The following is a 14,218-nucleotide window of genomic DNA, read 5'->3' as shown; positions in this document are numbered from 1 at the left end:
GTTGTAGTAGTCAGTGTTGGAGTAGAGCAGGTGAGTTGTAGTAGTCAGTATTGGAGTAGAGCAGGTGAGTTGTAGTAGTCAGTATTGGAGTAGAGCAGGTGAGTTGTAGTAGTCAGTATTGGAGTAGAGCAGGTGAGTTGTAGTAGTCAGTGTTGGAGTAGAGCAGGTGAGTTGTAGTAGTCAGTATTGGAGTAGAGCAGGTGAGTTGTAGTAGTCAGTATTGGAGTAGAGCAGGTGAGTTGTAGTAGTCAGTGTTGGAGTAGAGCAGGTGAGTTGTAGTAGTCAGTGTTGGAGTAGAGCAGGTGAGTTGTAGTAGTCAGTATTGGAGTAGAGCAGGTGAGTTGTAGTAGTCAGTATTGGAGTAGAGCAGGTGAGTTGTAGTAGTCAGTATTGGAGTAGAGCAGGTGAGTTGTAGTAGTCAGTGTTGGAGTAGAGCAGGTGAGTTGTAGTAGTCAGTGTTGGAGTAGAGCAGGTGAGTTGTAGTAGTCAGTATTGGAGTAGAGCAGGTGAGTTGTAGTAGTCAGTATTGGAGTAGAGCAGGTGAGTTGTAGTAGTCAGTGTTGGAGTAGAGCAGGTGAGTTGTAGTAGTCAGTGTTGGAGTAGAGCAGGTGAGTTGTAGTAGTCAGTATTGGAGTAGAGCAGGTGAGTTGTAGTAGTCAGTATTGGAGTAGAGCAGGTGAGTTGTAGTAGTCAGTGTTGGAGTAGAGCAGGTGAGTTGTAGTAGTCAGTGTTGGAGTAGAGCAGGTGAGTTGTAGTAGTCAGTATTGGAGTAGAGCAGGTGAGTTGTAGTAGTCAGTATTGGAGTAGAGCAGGTGAGTTGTAGTAGTCAGTATTGGAGTAGAGCAGGTGAGTTGTAGTAGTCATTGTTGGAGTAGAGCAGGTGAGTTGTAGTAGTCATTGTTGGAGTAGAGCAGGTGAGTTGTAGTGGTCAGTGTTGGAGTAGAGCAGGTGAGTTGTAGTAGTCATTGTTGGAGTAGAGCAGGTGAGTTGTAGTAGTCATTGTTGGAGTAGAGCAGGTGAGTTGTAGTAGTCATTGTTGGAGTGGTGCAGGTGAGTTGTAGTGGTCAGTGTTGGAGTAGAGCAGGTGAGTTGTAGTAGTCAGTATTGGAGTAGAGCAGGTGAGTTGTAGTGGTCAGTGTTGGAGTAGAGCAGGTGAGTTGTAGTAGTCAGTGTTGGAGTAGAGCAGGTGAGTTGTAGTGGTCAGTGTTGGAGTAGAGCAGGTGAGTTGTAGTAGTCAGTATTGGAGTAGAGCAGGTGAGTTGTAGTGGTCAGTGTTGGAGTAGAGCAGGTGAGTTGTAGTAGTCAGTGTTGGAGTAGAGCAGGTGAGTTGTAGTGGTCAGTGTTGGAGTAGAGCAGGTGAGTTGTAGTAGTCAGTATTGGAGTAGAGCAGGTGAGTTGTAGTAGTCAGTATTGGAGTGGTGCAGGTGAGTTGTAGTAGTCATTGTTGGAGTGGTGCAGGTGAGTTGTAGTAGTCAGTATTGGAGTGGTGCAGGTGAGTTGTAGTGGTCAGTGTTGGAGTAGAGCAGGTGAGTTGTAGTAGTCAGTATTGGAGTAGAGCAGGTGAGTTGTAGTAGTCAGTATTGGAGTAGAGCAGGTGAATTCTAGTAGTCAGTATTGGAGTGGTGCAGGTGAGTTGTAGTGGTCAGTGTTGGAGTAGAGCAGGTGAGTTGTAGTAGTCAGTGTTGGAGTAGAGCAGGTGAGTTGTAGTAGTCAGTGTTGGAGTAGAGCAGGTGAGTTGTAGTGGTCAGTGTTGGAGTAGAGCAGGTGAGTTGTAGTAGTCAGTATTGGAGTAGAGCAGGTGAGTTGTAGTAGTCAGTATTGGAGTAGAGCAGGTGAGTTGTAGTAGTCATTGTTGGAGTAGAGCAGGTGAGTTGTAGTAGTCATTGTTGGAGTGGTGCAGGTGAGTTGTAGTGGTCAGTGTTGGAGTAGAGCAGGTGAGTTGTAGTAGTCAGTGTTGGAGTAGAGCAGGTGAGTTGTAGTGGTCAGTGTTGGAGTAGAGCAGGTGAGTTGTAGTAGTCAGTATTGGAGTAGAGCAGGTGAGTTTTAGTGGTCAGTGTTGGAGTAGAGCAGGTGAGTTGTAGTAGTCAGTATTGGAGTAGAGCAGGTGAGTTGTAGTGGTCAGTGTTGGAGTAGAGCAGGTGAGTTGTAGTAGTCAGTATTGGAGTAGAGCAGGTGAGTTGTAGTGGTCAGTGTTGGAGTAGAGCAGGTGAGTTGTAGTAGTCAGTATTGGAGTAGAGCAGGTGAGTTGTAGTAGTCAGTATTGGAGTAGAGCAGGTGAGTTGTAGTGGTCAGTGTTGGAGTAGAGCAGGTGAGTTGTAGTAGTCAGTATTGGAGTAGAGCAGGTGAGTTGTAGAAGTCAGTATTGGAGTGGTGCAGGTGAGTTGTAGTAGTCAGTATTGGAGTAGAGCAGGTGAGTTGTAGTAGTCATTGTTGGAGTGGAGCAGGTGAGTTGTAGTAGTCATTGTTGGAGTGGAGCAGGTGAGTTGTAGTAGTCATTGTTGGAGTGGAGCAGGTGAGTTGTAGTAGTCAGTATTGGAGTAGAGCAGGTGAGTTGTAGTAGTCAGTATTGGAGTAGAGCAGGTGAGTTGTAGTAGTCAGTGTTGGAGTAGAGCAGGTGAGTTGTAGTAGTCAGTGTTGGAGTAGAGCAGGTGAGTTGTAGTAGTCAGTATTGGAGTAGAGCAGGTGAGTTGTAGTAGTCAGTATTGGAGTAGAGCAGGTGAGTTGTAGTAGTCAGTGTTGGAGTAGAGCAGGTGAGTTGTAGTAGTCAGTGTTGGAGTAGAGCAGGTGAGTTGTAGTAGTCAGTATTGGAGTAGAGCAGGTGAGTTGTAGTAGTCAGTATTGGAGTAGAGCAGGTGAGTTGTAGTAGTCATTGTTGGAGTAGAGCAGGTGAGTTGTAGTAGTCATTGTTGGAGTAGAGCAGGTGAGTTGTAGTAGTCAGTGTTGGAGTAGAGCAGGTGAGTTGTAGTAGTCATTGTTGGAGTAGAGCAGGTGAGTTGTAGTAGTCATTGTTGGAGTAGAGCAGGTGAGTTGTAGTAGTCATTGTTGGAGTGGTGCAGGTGAGTTGTAGTGGTCAGTGTTGGAGTAGAGCAGGTGAGTTGTAGTGGTCAGTGTTGGAGTAGAGCAGGTGAGTTGTAGAAGTCAGTATTGGAGTAGAGCAGGTGAGTTGTAGTAGTCATTGTTGGAGTGGAGCAGGTGAGTTGTAGTAGTCATTGTTGGAGTGGAGCAGGTGAGTTGTAGTAGTCATTGTTGGAGTAGAGCAGGTGAGTTGTAGTAGTCAGTATTGGAGTAGAGCAGGTGAGTTGTAGTGGTCAGTGTTGGAGTAGAGCAGGTGAGTTGTAGTAGTCAGTATTGGAGTAGAGCAGGTGAGTTGTAGAAGTCAGTATTGGAGTGGTGCAGGTGAGTTGTAGTAGTCAGTATTGGAGTAGAGCAGGTGAGTTGTAGTAGTCATTGTTGGAGTGGAGCAGGTGAGTTGTAGTAGTCATTGTTGGAGTGGAGCAGGTGAGTTGTAGTAGTCATTGTTGGAGTGGAGCAGGTGAGTTGTAGTAGTCAGTATTGGAGTAGAGCAGGTGAGTTGTAGTAGTCAGTATTGGAGTAGAGCAGGTGAGTTGTAGTAGTCAGTGTTGGAGTAGAGCAGGTGAGTTGTAGTAGTCAGTGTTGTAGTAGAGCAGGTGAGTTGTAGTAGTCAGTATTGGAGTAGAGCAGGTGAGTTGTAGTAGTCAGTATTGGAGTAGAGCAGGTGAGTTGTAGTAGTCAGTGTTGGAGTAGAGCAGGTGAGTTGTAGTAGTCAGTATTGGAGTAGAGCAGGTGAGTTGTAGTGGTCAGTGTTGGAGTAGAGCAGGTGAGTTGTAGTAGTCAGTATTGGAGTAGAGCAGGTGAGTTGTAGTGGTCAGTGTTGGAGTAGAGCAGGTGAGTTGTAGTAGTCAGTATTGGAGTAGAGCAGGTGAGTTGTAGTAGTCAGTATTGGAGTAGAGCAGGTGAGTTGTAGTGGTCAGTGTTGGAGTAGAGCAGGTGAGTTGTAGTAGTCAGTATTGGAGTAGAGCAGGTGAGTTGTAGAAGTCAGTATTGGAGTGGTGCAGGTGAGTTGTAGTAGTCAGTATTGGAGTAGAGCAGGTGAGTTGTAGTAGTCATTGTTGGAGTGGAGCAGGTGAGTTGTAGTAGTCATTGTTGGAGTGGAGCAGGTGAGTTGTAGTAGTCATTGTTGGAGTGGAGCAGGTGAGTTGTAGTAGTCAGTATTGGAGTAGAGCAGGTGAGTTGTAGTAGTCAGTATTGGAGTAGAGCAGGTGAGTTGTAGTAGTCAGTGTTGGAGTAGAGCAGGTGAGTTGTAGTAGTCAGTGTTGGAGTAGAGCAGGTGAGTTGTAGTAGTCAGTATTGGAGTAGAGCAGGTGAGTTGTAGTAGTCAGTATTGGAGTAGAGCAGGTGAGTTGTAGTAGTCAGTGTTGGAGTAGAGCAGGTGAGTTGTAGTAGTCAGTGTTGGAGTAGAGCAGGTGAGTTGTAGTAGTCAGTATTGGAGTAGAGCAGGTGAGTTGTAGTAGTCAGTATTGGAGTAGAGCAGGTGAGTTGTAGTAGTCATTGTTGGAGTAGAGCAGGTGAGTTGTAGTAGTCATTGTTGGAGTAGAGCAGGTGAGTTGTAGTAGTCAGTGTTGGAGTAGAGCAGGTGAGTTGTAGTAGTCATTGTTGGAGTAGAGCAGGTGAGTTGTAGTAGTCATTGTTGGAGTAGAGCAGGTGAGTTGTAGTAGTCATTGTTGGAGTGGTGCAGGTGAGTTGTAGTGGTCAGTGTTGGAGTAGAGCAGGTGAGTTGTAGTGGTCAGTGTTGGAGTAGAGCAGGTGAGTTGTAGAAGTCAGTATTGGAGTAGAGCAGGTGAGTTGTAGTAGTCATTGTTGGAGTGGAGCAGGTGAGTTGTAGTAGTCATTGTTGGAGTGGAGCAGGTGAGTTGTAGTAGTCATTGTTGGAGTAGAGCAGGTGAGTTGTAGTAGTCAGTATTGGAGTAGAGCAGGTGAGTTGTAGTGGTCAGTGTTGGAGTAGAGCAGGTGAGTTGTAGTAGTCAGTATTGGAGTAGAGCAGGTGAGTTGTAGAAGTCAGTATTGGAGTGGTGCAGGTGAGTTGTAGTAGTCAGTATTGGAGTAGAGCAGGTGAGTTGTAGTAGTCATTGTTGGAGTGGAGCAGGTGAGTTGTAGTAGTCATTGTTGGAGTGGAGCAGGTGAGTTGTAGTAGTCATTGTTGGAGTGGAGCAGGTGAGTTGTAGTAGTCAGTATTGGAGTAGAGCAGGTGAGTTGTAGTAGTCAGTATTGGAGTAGAGCAGGTGAGTTGTAGTAGTCAGTGTTGGAGTAGAGCAGGTGAGTTGTAGTAGTCAGTGTTGTAGTAGAGCAGGTGAGTTGTAGTAGTCAGTATTGGAGTAGAGCAGGTGAGTTGTAGTAGTCAGTATTGGAGTAGAGCAGGTGAGTTGTAGTAGTCAGTGTTGGAGTAGAGCAGGTGAGTTGTAGTAGTCAGTGTTGGAGTAGAGCAGGTGAGTTGTAGTAGTCAGTATTGGAGTAGAGCAGGTGAGTTGTAGTAGTCAGTATTGGAGTAGAGCAGGTGAGTTGTAGTAGTCATTGTTGGAGTAGAGCAGGTGAGTTGTAGTAGTCATTGTTGGAGTAGAGCAGGTGAGTTGTAGTAGTCAGTGTTGGAGTAGAGCAGGTGAGTTGTAGTAGTCATTGTTGGAGTAGAGCAGGTGAGTTGTAGTAGTCATTGTTGGAGTAGAGCAGGTGAGTTGTAGTAGTCATTGTTGGAGTGGTGCAGGTGAGTTGTAGTGGTCAGTGTTGGAGTAGAGCAGGTGAGTTGTAGTGGTCAGTGTTGGAGTAGAGCAGGTGAGTTGTAGTAGTCAGTGTTGGAGTAGAGCAGGTGAGTTGTAGTAGTCAGTATTGGAGTAGAGCAGGTGAGTTGTAGTGGTCAGTGTTGGAGTAGAGCAGGTGAGTTGTAGTAGTCAGTATTGGAGTAGAGCAGGTGAGTTGTAGTAGTCAGTATTGGAGTGGTGCAGGTGAGTTGTAGTAGTCATTGTTGGAGTGGTGCAGGTGAGTTGTAGTAGTCAGTATTGGAGTAGAGCAGGTGAGTTGTAGTAGTCAGTGTTGGAGTAGAGCAGGTGAGTTGTAGTGGTCAGTGTTGGAGTAGAGCAGGTGAGTTGTAGTGGTCAGTGTTGGAGTAGAGCAGGTGAGTTGTAGTAGTCAGTATTGGAGTAGAGCAGGTGAGTTGTATTAGTCAGTATTGGAGTAGAGCAGGTGAGTTGTAGTAGTCATTGTTGGAGTGGAGCAGGTGAGTTGTAGTAGTCAGTATTGGAGTAGAGCAGGTGAGTTGTAGTAGTCAGTATTGGAGTAGAGCAGGTGAGTTGTAGTAGTCATTGTTGGAGTGGAGCAGGTGAGATGTGGTAGTGTGTGTGTATGTGTGTCTGTGTCTGTGTGTGTGTAACATACTTATGTGTGTGGTCCTGCCATTGTGTGTGTCTGTGCACACGTGTGGCACCCTGTTTGACTGTGTTTGCTGCTAGCCTACTTTACTATGAGAGTGACAGTGAGCCTCCCTCCAGCCCAGTGCGTTATACACTCACTCTCCAGGAACAGGCTTAAATGAACAGAGTACTGATTCTCAGCAGGCCGATGGCTTCAGCAGAGTGGCCAGATTAATATCTTTTAGGCACACAAACCCTCACCTGCTTCGCAAATGGCACCCTACTCCATTTATAGTGCACTACTTTTGAGCAGAGTAGTGCTTTATAAAGGAAATAGGGTTCCATTTGGGAAACATCACTCTCTACAGCTGAATATCTCCCTCTCTCTCTATAAGTCTCTCTAGGGATCTCCTTTACTGTCTCACCATTAGACTCTTTAATTTCCTCCTTCATTCTATATCTCTTCCTCTCTGTCTCTCGCTCCATCTCATATAATGATGTTTAATTTGCCGGTTTATCTATGTTTCCCTCTCTCTCTCTCTCGCTCGCTCTCTTGCTCGCTCTCTTGCTCTCTTTCTCTCACTTTCTCTCACTCTTTCTCTCACTCTCTTTCTCTCACTTTCTCTCACTCTTTCTCTCACTCTCTTTCTCTCTTTCTCTCACTCTCTTTCTCTCACTCTCTTTCTCTCACTCTCTTTCTCTCACTCTCTCTCTCTTTCTCTCACTCTCTTTCTCTCACTCTCTCTCACTCTCTTTCTCTCACTCTCTCTCACTCTCTCTCTCTCTCTTTCTCTCACTCTCTTTCTCTCACTCTCTCTCACTCTCTCTCTCTCTCTTTCTCTCACTCTCTCTCACTCTCTCTCTCTCTCTTTCTCTCACTCTCTTTCTCTCTCTCTTTCTCTCACTCTCTCTCTCTCTCTCTCTCTCTCTCTGTCCACTCTCCCCTCCTCTTTGCTGACCAGCATTATTAGCTACGTTGTAATATAATAATATAATCATTACCATTATTAATGCTATTCTCTTTTTCCTCTTCTCCTCTCATCCCTCCCTCTCTCCCTCAGGGAGTTTATTTCCAGCCTGAGGGGATTCAGTTCCTTCTTCAGTGGTTTGGGAGAGGCTCTGTGTAGCCGGGAGCCTGCAGCGCCAAGCAACCACTCCCTCTGCTGGAACGGACAAGAAATGACAAACAGGTAAAGGACATGCTGATTGATGTCTGTGGATGATGATCCAAAGTAGAGCACTATAATGGGAATAGGGTGCAAAGGGAATAGGTTGCCATTATAGACACACCCTGTGTTTACTGCAATAGTCTGGTTTGTAAACCCAACTGATGCCTATATACAGTAGTATTGTGATGCTAAATACAGCCTTGTACCAATCTAAACGGCACACTATACAATCTGGTTGTGGTTTTATTGAGATATAATATGTCTCTCTATCTCGTTCCATCATATGTGTGTGTCAGATGCACAAAATACATTCAAGTTGAATGATCTCTACCCTTGAGGAAAGAGTGTGTAGGTCGGTTGAAGGTGAAGTTTGTGTAGAAGTGATGAGCTTTGCAGTGGAGCCTCATCTCCGACAGTGTGTGAGTGTAAATCTTGACTCTGTCTCTCTATGAGAAGGTTATTAATGTCAGTCGCACTTTCTCCTTCTTTTCTGCTCGGTTAATTGCTGTTTCGATCGCTCTCTCATCCTTCGCCCGTGTCTCACTGCACCCCACAGTACCCAATTTGGATTCTGCAATATTTCACTTCACCTCCTGTCTCCCTTGCTCCAGCATCGTAACTTTCTCTCCCTCTCTCCCTTGTTCTCTCTCTTCATCTGGCCAAATTTTAATTTGCCTCACTTTGTTCGACTTTATTTCTCCTCATAATGATTTTATATTGATTCTAATCAATACAAAAGCATCACTTCTGATTGAAATGAGAGGTGAGGGAAGTTAATGTTTTTCCCCTCAAGAAGCATATAAGCCTGTATAGCAACCCTAGATATAGGGAGAATCTCAATTACTTACTCCTGGCATCTTCTCTCCTCGCGCCTTCTCAAAACCCATTGGATGAGAAAGCCAGTGGTCCCTCCCCTCTGACCTTCTGCTCCAATAGGTTTTGAGAAGGAGGTGAAGAGAGAGGACGTGAGGAGTATGCAGTTGAGATTCTCACATAGTCACAATACATCTCCTCAAAGCTCTTAGTCCTTACAAGAAAAACAGGGCTGTATTCATTAGTGCACACAGTAGCAAAACGTAACAAAATAAATTGAAACAGAAAACGAAAATGAGAGATTCTCATTGGACAAGTTTAGGTAGTCCCTCCCTAAATCAGTCTGTTTTCTTCTGTTTAGTGCCTATTGAATATGACCCAGGGAGTCTTACTAGCTTCCTTCCTGTGTCCTCAATTCCAGACCCTTCAGTCTGTAGCAGACAGGCTGGCAGCCCTTCCTCAGTCACAGTGTGCCTATCACAGAGGAGATGAGGACACTCTCAGAGATAAAAAGGCGTACTGCCTCCTCCAAGGGGGAAGAGAGCAGGGTGGCGAGGGGGCCAAGGTATCCTGGGGGGGTAATTATGTGCCAGTTGAGAGAGGGTGATAGAGAAGGAAGGAGATAGAGGGAGGAAGAGATGGAGATATGGTGAGAGAGGGAGAGAAAGAGGGGGAGAGGGTTAAAGATAAGAGACGGAATAGAGGGGGATAGAGAGGGAAAGAGATAGAGGGTGTGAGATGGAGGGATTGTAATGTCCTGCAACCAACGGTCAATGTCCTGTCTGAGAGAAGACTATATTTCCAACTGGCAATGTCCTCTCAGAGAAGACTATATTTCCAACTGTCAATGTCCTCTCCGAGAGAAGACTATATTTCTAACTGTCGATGTCCTCTCTGAGAGAAGACTATATTTCCAACTGTCAATGTCCTCTCTGAGAGAAGACTATATTTCTAACTGTCGATGTCCTCTCCGAGAGAAGACTATATTTCCAACTGTCAATGTCCTCTCTGAGAGAAGACTATATTTCCAACTGTCAATGTCCTCTCCGAGAGAAGACTATATTTCCAACTGTCGATGTCCTCTCTGAGAGAAGACTATATTTCTAACTGTCAATGTCCTCTCTGAGAGAAGACTATATTTCCAACTGTCAATGTCCTCTCTGAGAGAAGACTATATTTCTAACTGTCGATGTCCTCTCCGAGAGAAGACTATATTTCCAACTGTCAATGTCCTCTCTGAGAGAAGACTATATTTCCAACTGTCAATGTCCTCTCCGAGAGAAGACTATATTTCCAACTGTCAATGTCCTCTCTGAGAGAAGACTATATTTCTAACTGTCAATGTCCTCTCTGAGAGAAGACTATATTTCCAACTGTCAATGTCCTCTCTGAGAGAAGACTATATTTCCAACTGTCAATGTCCTCTCCGAGAGAAGACTATATTTCCAACTGTCAATGTCCTCTCTGAGAGAAGACTATATTTCCAACTGTCAATGTCCTCTCTGAGAGAAGACTATATTTCCAACTGTCAATGTCCTCTGAGAGAAGACTATATTTCCAACTGTCAATGTCCTCTCTGAGAGAAGACTATATTTCCAACTGTCAATGTCCTCTCTGAGAGAAGACTATATTTCCAACTGTCAATGTCCTCTCTGAGAGAAGACTATATTTCCAACTGTCAATGTCCTCTCTGAGAGAAGACTATATTTCCAACTGTCAATGTCCTCTCTGAGAGAAGACTATATTTCCAACTGGCAATGTCCTCTCAGAGAAGACTATATTTCCAACTGTCAATGTCCTCTGAGAGAAGACTATATTTCCAACTGTCAATGTCCTCTCTGAGAGAAGACTATATTTCTAACTGTCGATGTCCTCTCCGAGAGAAGACTATATTTCCAACTGTCAATGTCCTCTCTGAGAGAAGACTATATTTCCAACTGTCAATGTCCTCTCTGAGAGAAGACTATATTTCCAACTGTCAATGTCCTCTCTGAGAGAAGACTATATTTCCAACTGTCAATGTCCTCTCTGAGAGAAGACTATATTTCTAACTGTCGATGTCCTCTCCGAGAGAAGACTATATTTCCAACTGTCAATGTCCTCTCTGAGAGAAGACTATATTTCCAACTGTCAATGTCCTCTGAGAGAAGACTATATTTCCAACTGTCAATGTCCTCTCTGAGAGAAGACTATATTTCCAACTGTCAATGTCCTCTCTGAGAGTAGGGCAAGCTATATATATTTCCAACTATCAATGTCCTGTCAGCAGACTGTATCTACCTCAGTTACCTCGTACCCCTGCGCATTCACTCGGTATTGTTACCCCTTGTATTTTTCCAAGTTATTGTTACTCATTGTGTATTTACTATTGCTTTTATTATTATGTGTTTGACTTTTCTATTATTTCTCTATTTTCTCTCTCTACACCTGTTGTCAATGATACGTGTGACAACTACAATTGGATTTGATTTGAGTCATATCTTCTTTTCTTCTCATCCAGTTTATACCAATAGGGCTTACCTTATCATAGCTTTTACACAGGGTAGATTCATCTCGAGCTCAGAATGCCTCTCACACTATTTCTGTAGAGACATCGAGGTCTGAGCTAAATGTGTCTCTCGTTATCTTACGCGTCTTGCGTGTCACCTGTATCCAAGATCAGAGGAATGACACCTTAACATCATCTCAAATATGTTTTTAAACACACAGGGTGCCTCCTCACACCACACAAAAGGATGTGGGCAAACTCACAGCACTGAAAATAAACATACCACTTTTTTCTTAGTAATCTAATGTCATATTCAAGTTGTGTCCATATCTAAATATTGCAGAATTTCTTAGTGCAAATTCTATTTATTTCCCACCACTTCATTCCACACTTTGCTCTTTGTGTGTCATTATGCAACACTGAGATGCAGCTCCTAGCCCATAGCATGTATCATAGCTATTAACATCTAATCACTAGCCGTCATCAGCCTATCATGACCTGCACTACCAAAAGTACACTACACGACCAAATGCTCGTCCAACATCTCATTCCAAAATAAAGGGCGTTAATATTTAGTTGGTCCCCCCTTTGCTGCTATAACAGCCTCCACTCTGGGAAGGCAGTCCACTAGATGTTGGAACATTGGAAGCAAGTCCCCGCAGCATTCAGCCACAAAAGCATTTGTGAGGTCGGGCACTGATGTTGGGTAATTAGGCCTTGCTCACAGTCTGCGTTCCAATTCATCCCAAAGGTGTTTGATGGGGTTGAGGTAAGGGCTCTCTACAGGCCAGTCAAGTTCTTCCCCACTGATCTCGACAAACCATTTCTGTATGGATCTCGCTTTGTGCACAAGGACATTGTCATGCCAAAACTGTTGCCACAAAGTTGGAAGCACTGAATTGTCTAGAATGTCATTGCATGCTGTAGTGTTAAGATTTCCCTTCACCGGAACCAAAGGACCTAGCCAGAACCATGAAGAACAGCCCCAGACCATTATTCCTCCTTGAACACACCTTACAGTTGGCACTATGCTTTGGGGCAGGTAGTGTTCTCCTGGCATCCGCTAAACTCAGATTCGTCCGTCAGACGGTGAAGCGTGATTCTTCACTCCAAAGAACGCGTTTCTACTGATCGAGAGTCCAATGGTGGCAAGCTTTACACCTCGGCCATGGAAACCCATTTCATGAAGCTCCCGACTAACAGTTCTTGTGCTGGCGTTGCTTCCAGAGGCTGTTTGGAACTTGGTAGTGAGTGTTGCAACAGAGGATATGCTACGCGCTTCAGTACTCGGCGGTCCAGTTCTGTGAGCTTGTGTGGCCTACCACTTCACGGCTGAGCCGTTGTTGCTCCTAGACATTTCCACTTCACAATAACAGCACTTGACTTGTTGGAAAGGTGGCATCCTATGACGGTGCCACGTTGAGAGTCACTGAGCTCTTTAGTAAGGCCATTCTACTGCCAATGTTTGTTCATGGAGATTGCATGGCTGTGTGCTCGATTTTATACACCTGTCAGCAATGGGTGTGGCTGAAATAGCCGAATCTACTCATTTGAGGGGGTGTCCACATACACTATATATACACAAAAGTATGTCCTCTGTCTGCTGGTAGTATATCACATGTCTCTATTATTAATGTGATTAGAAGGATAAATAACAGTGGAAATGTAATTAAGGGTTTAATGAAAAGTATGAGTTAGGTGGCACCGTGTTAATGAGGAGTTGATGGATGATGGAGCAGGGAGGAGAGGAGTGGGGAGGGGAGAGGAGGGTTGGTGAGAGAAGGGTTAGGAGAGAGGGGTGGAGGAGAGGGGGTGTGTCATAGACACATGGCTTCACACTGTGCCATCGCCCCTCCCTGCAGCTGTTGGCTTCTTCAGACACTCCATTTCCTCTTCCTTTGACCTCTTTTTGACTTTCCTGTTCTCAGCAAACCATCCCTTTCCTTTCCTGTTCTCAGCAAACCATCACTTTCCTTTCCTGTTCTCAGCAAACCATCACTATCCTTTCCTGTTCTCAGCAAACCATCACTTTCCTTTCCTGTTCTCAGCAAACCATCCCTTTCCTTTCCTGTTCTCAGCAAACCATCACTTTCCTTTCCTGTTCTCAGCAAACCATCACTATCCTTTCCTGTTCTCAGCAAACCATCACTTTCCTTTCCTGTTCTCAGCAAACCATCCCTTTCCTTTCCTGTTCTCAGCAAACCATCACTTTCCTTTCCTGTTCTCAGCAAACCATCCCTTTCCTTTCCTGTTCTCAGCAAACCATCCCTTTCCTTTCCTGTTCTCAGCAAACCATCCCTTTCCTTTCCTGTTCTCAGCAAACCATCACTTTCCTTTCCTGTTCTCAGCAAACCATCCCTTTCCTTTCCTGTTCTCAGCAAACCATCACTTTCCTTTCCTGTTCTCAGCAAACCATCCCTTTCCTTTCCTGTTCTCAGCAAACCATCACTTTCCTTTCCTGTTCTCAGCAAACCATCCCTTTCCTTTCCTGTTCTCAGCAAACCATCCCTTTCCTTTCCTGTTCTCAGCAAACCATCCCTTTCCTTTCCTGTTCTCAGCAAACCATCCCTTTCCTTTCCTGTTCTCAGCAAACCATCACTTTCCTTTCCTGTTCTCAGCAAACCATCACTGTCCTCGCTGGTTAAATTGTCCTCACCTTTTAAACGCACATTTGTCACAATGAAAGTTTGATCGCCAACTTGTAATCCTAAAAATAATTAAATGAGTCACCTCTGGTTTGTTCAGCCATTTCGATGAGTTAGGGTTAGAGTTTTGGGATAAACGCCGAAAATAAGGTAAACACATGCTTAGGAGATCTGATACGTTTTGTTCTATGAGATAATATCAGTCAGTTAACTGAAGAAAAAAAAGATGCCATTTCCATTTCTCTCTGCGAGGATCGAAACTGGAGACAGGACAAAGTAACGATGCAGACACAGGGAGCAACCGGGGGAGCAGACAGTTATAGACAGGGAAATCAACAACGGGAAGGAGTCCAGGTGTGTCCAATGAGCGCTGCTGCACATAGTGATGGTAACAGGTGTGTGTAATGAAGGGCAGCCTTGCTCCCTCGAGCGCCAGAAAGGGAGAGCGGGAGCATGCGTGACAGCTCTCTATGAGAGGATATACTGTAAGATAACATCAATAATTTTCACCCTTATCGTGATGGTGCACAGGCAGCTAGCTATGCCTTAGTCTGTGTGAGCCAGTCATCCTTTAATCAGTTTCTCATTCCTTTGGGGGGGGGGGGGGGGGTGTTCCTCTTCTATTCAGCTGTGTAAACACACCTGTCTGGTTGCGTGCGTGGGGCCATTCTCCGAGGTTGACAT

The 14,218-nt window shown here is 44.9% G+C and overlaps 1 protein-coding gene across 1 annotated transcript in view; it reads left to right on the top strand.

Moving 5' to 3' along the window:
• Positions 1 to 14,218, top strand: part of LOC139390561 (glypican 3) — a 418,603-nt gene that overhangs the window by 171,163 nt on the left and 233,222 nt on the right. The window contains exon 5 of the mRNA XM_071137764.1: positions 7,481 to 7,609. Within this exon, the coding sequence (XP_070993865.1) occupies positions 7,481 to 7,609 (129 nt within the window). The remainder of the gene's footprint in view (positions 1 to 7,480; positions 7,610 to 14,218) is intronic.

Source organism: Oncorhynchus clarkii, chromosome 31 (genome assembly GCF_045791955.1).
Source record: "Oncorhynchus clarkii lewisi isolate Uvic-CL-2024 chromosome 31, UVic_Ocla_1.0, whole genome shotgun sequence".
In the NCBI taxonomy this organism is placed as follows: Eukaryota; Metazoa; Chordata; class Actinopteri; order Salmoniformes; family Salmonidae; genus Oncorhynchus; species Oncorhynchus clarkii.
Note: the sequence above shows the minus strand (reverse complement) of the source record. Positions and strands in the feature narration are given on the sequence as shown.